At 38.6% G+C, this 6,121-nt stretch overlaps 1 protein-coding gene across 2 annotated transcripts in view; it reads left to right on the top strand.

The window, feature by feature from the left end:
* The first annotated feature begins 1,737 nt into the window (after positions 1-1,737).
* The window catches only part of LOC123481964 (sal-like protein 3), an 18,524-nt gene continuing 14,140 nt past the window's right edge, over positions 1,738-6,121 (top strand). For both annotated transcript variants that reach the window (XM_045207919.1, XM_045207920.1), the window contains exon 1: positions 1,738-3,794. In XM_045207919.1, the coding sequence (XP_045063854.1) occupies positions 3,713-3,794 (82 nt within the window). In that variant the 5' untranslated portion in view covers positions 1,738-3,712. The remainder of the gene's footprint in view (positions 3,795-6,121) is intronic.

Below are 6,121 nucleotides of genomic sequence, written 5' to 3'. Positions count from 1 at the left end.
ACTTATATGTTATGCATGTGTTTGGAAGGCTATTCACATTATTGATTAAATATCCATATTTGTTTAATTCAATTTAAACTAAGCTACACATTTATCCATCCTAATGTTTCGTTTAAATAAATCTCCAAAGAAAACGCCATAACTGGCCATAACTGCATCATAAGAGTGGTGACAGGAATGGTGTTTTGAGGTGAAGGAGTGGGCGGGAGACCCAGGGTATTAGGCTATTTTAACGTGATGAATGAGTGGACCAAGTCACTTGGCAAGTGCCTCCCACAGTGCTAGTCTCATGCAGGTGAAACTGACAGAGGTTAAGGTAGGTTTGAACTAAAACAGTATTGTCATCTTCGGAGATGGACGTTTATGGAGACAGGAGATGAGACGCGCGCGCCTACAGGCTACATCAATCAAAAACGCACGTAAAATGAATGAACAATTTCAACATAAGCCTCTCCAGTCGACAATACTACTGATCGAATTGTGTCTTCCTTTCACACAAGGTGTGTGTGTACAGGATTAAATAGCATTTTGTTTCTTTTCTTTTCCTTTCATCATCAGCGAAGTAAAGATTAGAGAGCAGATTGTGAGAGCTCCCTTTAGAAGGCACAGGGGATCTTCATTCCTCTGCCTTTGTGATGATATTGATGATGATGATGGCCAAGTGGACAGTTTGATTTTTGTGTGGCGAGTTAGTTATAAAGAATCAATATTATATCAAGGGGTAACTTTCGTGATAAAGGACTTCAGCCACTCTAGCTATTCATCATAAGTCTGTAGCAAGCAGATAGGTCAAAATAAATTATATTGCTCTAAAGAGTCTGTCTTCTTATCTCTCTATACCAGGGGAGTGGAGGACACGCCGATCGATACAGTAGCTGCGGTATACTCCTTGCAATTATCAATAGCTGATTTTGTCTTCCCAGGGCTGCATCTATTAATACCAGATAATAACATCCTTTTGGACATAACTTCTAAGGGTATGATGGAATTTTTTAAAAGTTTGCTCACTGGATGACCTTGTTGTCAAGGAAAATATATCTCACTACATGTTAGACACGGGGAAAAAGACCCAACCCAATGAAAAACACTCAGCAGTAGGCCTATCTCGAAAGCAAACCCAGAGGATCCTCTAACAAGGTGCACTATAGGAAATTAAACAATATAAAATAAGAACGTCACTTATTATTTTATTTCTTAGGTTAACTCACATCTGTTAAGATATTAGCCTACATTATTAGATCATTTGCATTTGGCTGATAGGCAGCTGTTTGATTTATCTTATTCGAAAGAGACAATAGGAAAACTGCACTTTTATTGATGTAATTGTTGAGAAAGATTAGGGCAATAAGGGTTATATAGAATTGCACAGTAAGGCAATATGCAGGTTATAGAATTGCATCCATGCACGACGGGAAAAGGCTAATTCCTATTCGTTTCTGCATCAGGGAAGAGAAACACATTGATAGTCTATTATGATGTGAAAAATAACTAAATCAATTATTACTTCCCGTTTTCAATGTGATTAACACATTCTGAGTTTTGAAAATAATATATAAAAAATGTTGGACGCAAAGCCATACAGGGATTGACACAAATATGGCAACACAGGTGTTTGTCACCCACACAGCCCTTCCTCCGAATGGACCCCTCCCCATCGCCCCAAGTCACACACTTGCAAAGTAGGCTACTAGGCTACAATGTAAATCACCATTTGCAAGAAAATGTAGCCAGGGCATGTTTATTTAACACAGGAGAACACTGAGGAAGAGAAAAAACACACATTCATATTATTTCACAGATGAAAATACATTATTGGTTGTTTGTTATAGCCTATCTTGAACTAAAACTGAACTTAAACACGTTACACACCTAAAATGTAATTGTAGACTGCTGCAAATAAACGCTCTGTGTGGAGCATTTTTTAAATTAATATTGTATCTAAAGGGGGTGAAGTAGGCCTCCAGCACAGCATCACCAAAGTCAAATTTACAATGAAATACAAATTAACTCTTAGTGTCAACACTTTTATTTCTCCAATGTTTTCTTCCATATTATGTACAAAATTAAAAAATTAAAATATGATAAAATGTAGAGCAAATCGTTCGCAATAAATTAATGTTAGAAGCTATAGGGATACGGAATCAGGAATGCATAAACTCACAGACCCATTTTTGTATTAATTTACTACACCTTAGACAAACTGATGATTCCCCGATGGTTGATATTTGGAAACATATGGCTATATCATATCAAATCGCTCCGTTGTGGAATCCATAGCCTAGTGTGAAGCTTATGACTTTAACAGTAACGGTGTGGTACATCCTAGCGGTCGCTCAACGCAATGGGCTGAACCTAGCCCAAGGTTTAACTCTCTCACACACAGCGCAGTCCCCACACACGGAGCTAAAGGCGAAGGCAACAACGGCTACATCAAACCTCCCGAGCAGTGCTCCTGTTACCAACCATCAAGTGAAGTCGAAGAAGACTTTCATGTCCGACATATGAGAAAGTAGATCGATCAGAAAAAAAATCTAAAGCTCTTTGGAAAGGACCGGGGTCTTTGGCGAGCAACTGACAGAAGAGAGAGGGGACTTTGGAGAGCAGCTCGAGCCAAACGCGCAGCCGGGAGCAAAGCACCACGAGGGGGAAAGCACATCTAGCCACCCAGCGCCAGTTGGGGTGTTTTTTCTTTTATAAACGCTCATTATACAAATTATTAGGTGCGTATAGAGACAAGGGACTATTTCATACTTCATAACTCCGACAAGGTGCGTCGATTCTGAGAAGACGCACAACAAACTTTGAGTGGCAATTCAAAAGAGTATGTTCCTTGTTTATCCGCTGGCAATCAACCCGAACTTTTACAATTCCCCTTTACAACGGAATTGCATCATCAAGCCGCACTGGGAACAACTCACAACCATCCTCAAAAACTTTATCCGTCCCATCCACTTCTAGCGGGTGTCGGCGACTGATGTCCAACGGCAAGGAGTTTATTTGAATGAAGATGCTGTCAATTATATGAAGATAAAAAAAGACTGAACCACTTCAGGGACATTAAAAACACTTTCAGATGCACACAGCCACATTCAGAGGAAGGACTCAGTCGTGGGACAAAAGTTATCTAGCCTAAATAAGATGGAAGAAAATATGGATTGAATATATCAGTTTTGAGGCAAACTGCTCGAATTCCGTCATCTAAAGTGTCACAAATTCACAACCGAAGTGGAAAATACTACTTAAAAGCATGGCTGAAGTATGGGATACACGAAAGAAAAGAGCTGCACCAATGAATCTCCAGCACTAATGATACAAAGCTCCGCAGAAAAGGAGAAAAGCTGACCTTCCGCGACGTAGACCCCCCTGAATGCTGGGCGTAACAAGCAAGATTTGGTGTGTTGTTGGAGGAGGTGGATAGCAAGAGAAGAGAGACAGATAGTCTGAGAGTGAAGCAGCTAATTGCTTAGTCTGTCACTCATTACCATATCCAGTGTGTCCGCTGGACTTCAGCCAATCCCTCTCACACAGTACCATTAATCGCAATGCATTATTCACTATCATAATTATATGCCGACATGCGCAATCCACGCAACAGCAACACCAGCAAATTCCCGTAATTTTTGCAACCAGACTATTTGTGAACATTTTTTTTCATTCGGTCTCTGCTGATGTATCTGCAAAAAGCAGAAACATCTCGCAGCGTATCAGCAGCATGTCCCGTCGCAAGCAAGCGAAGCCACAGCATCTCAAGTCGGACGAGGATCCCACAATAGCCGGGGTGGTGTCCGAAAATGGTAAGTCATGCTTCTATCAGCGGGTGGGACAATCTTTTTATATGCATGTACAACTCTAACAGTATATTCTCCGAATACAAGCAGGCAACTTTTCATGCTCTTGACCAGGACATAATTTGTGTTGGAAAGGCTATGTTTTTATGTAGAAGTGACTTTATAATTTCGGTAATTTGACTTAAAATATAATGGGATATGTAGACGTCGTGGTCCCTGTGAAACTTTGCCTATGGTTTTACGTATAGCTCTCCTTATCCCTTCCACCGGTTTCATCATGTTGTGAAACCCAACGCAAACTCCAAAAGGGCTGGGAACTCTTTACTTTATCCGAGAATTAGCCTACCTGTTTTATTACAAGAAAGTCATTTGGTGACATTTCAAGCTTTATTCAGAGCAGTTTAAGCTACTATAAAAAAAAACGTTTGAAGGGACTTTTAATAGCCTACCGTTGTTGGTCGTGCTTTTAGCTAACAAAGCAACATAAGACAAGCAAATGCAAGTCAGTATTTAACAGTGTTAATTCGATAACTCCCACAACACAATTTTATACGTGTCTTAGTTTTTACATGCCAATACATTTCCTACTGCGTTATACGAGCGCAAATTAGCTATCTGTTTCAGAGTATGGTTCATAAGAGTTTTCGTATCAAGAAACTATAGTTTGAAACTATATTAATATGCTTTTAAATATTATATTAATTAAAAAGGGTATTTCTTTAAACGCAACCTCATCAGTTGGTGTGGATCTGTCTCTCTCTCTCCCTCTCTCTCTCTGAGAGACACACACACGCACACGCACACGCACAGACACACACACACACACACACACACACACACACACACACACACACACAGGCATAGCACACAAGATGTACAAATGTAAAATAGCAAGCAATGTAATTATGTTGAACATACCACGCTCTACATCATATTATGTTTCGGAATTTTAGAAAGTATTTTCATCAATACATTTTAATACAATTTTCTTCATAACATAGGACGACAATACGTTGACTTTTTTATGTATTTATGTTGGCATACGGTAGGTTATTTTTCCAGTATCGATGCCTATCTTGGCATTCAAAGGAGCGGATTGCATATTCTGCGATAGATTAAGTGCAGAGCATGTTTTGTCATGGAAATGTTTTTGTTTACTCCCTCACATCAATGTATCACACTTGGTTTGTTTCCTATAGTTCCCAATGTCTACACGATCAGTTGACAGGGTTAGCCGTGTGAAAGGGGTCACTCTTTTCTAGTAATCTGTGCTGCGTGCGCCTGAAGAGTGTAAAACCTTATAACTAGAAAACTGAAGTGAAATCTTCACCCAAAGCACACAAAACGAAAATTCATGTCAGTTGGTTTTTATAGCCTATCCGGACATTTTTTAAATGAAAGTATATATTTTTTATATATATTAGTGTTGAACAAACCTTTTTTATCGAATACAAATCTTGGATAGGGTTTCGCATCAGGCTCCAGTGATTTGTTTATAATGTAGTCTAATTCACATGTATATTCATAAATGGGTAATTGTGCATGATTCATTATTCAGTAAAGATGCATTCAATATTGTACATACAATGTTTGTTTTGTTATATATTTTAGATTTCAGGAATCGTGATTTAGTTACATATTTTTTTGAAAAGAAGAAAAAAAATCAGGATCTGCAGCTTGCAAAAGTTCCTATATACCTTAAAAATAATATAAATACCATTTAAGTTTAGTGCGATAGGTCTTAATCATTTGATAATTTTGAACCTTCACAATACCTCTTTGTTTTTCTTCTTGTGCTGAAATAGTGTTTGTCCACTGGTGCCCATGGGTGACGTCCAACATTCCTAATGCAATCCTAAGGATTTTTCAAGTAATTTTAGCAGCATTCTGAAATTATCAACACGTTATTTTCGCTCTTTCTATTAGATTGAGAAAGAGTGTAATGTGTTAGTCAGCATTTCTTATTGACTATCCATACAGTTTACGTGGTATTCTCGACAAAATAACTATCATTATCTTGAACCATCGCTGACCAGCACATACAGCATCCTTTGTACTGATCCTGTAAAATAGAAAAAGTGTGATGTCATCCCTAGGGACAAATAACAGTCTTCTTTCCATGTGAACATTTTAGGGTGACCAAGTCACAATGCTGATCATGGGTTGTGATTCATTTATTTATGCATTGTCTTATCATGCCATGCCATGCGTTACACATGAATAGATAGGGCAGTCAGTGTCACAAAAATGTAATGTAGCTAGCTAAACTGATTGGACAATACACTTGCCTCACTCATTGGTTTATTATAGCTATGAATTGCAAGAGTAAAGCC

The sequence above is a fragment of the Coregonus clupeaformis genome, chromosome 26, assembly GCF_020615455.1.
Source record: "Coregonus clupeaformis isolate EN_2021a chromosome 26, ASM2061545v1, whole genome shotgun sequence".
Taxonomy (NCBI): Eukaryota; Metazoa; Chordata; class Actinopteri; order Salmoniformes; family Salmonidae; genus Coregonus; species Coregonus clupeaformis.
Note: the sequence above shows the minus strand (reverse complement) of the source record. Positions and strands in the feature narration are given on the sequence as shown.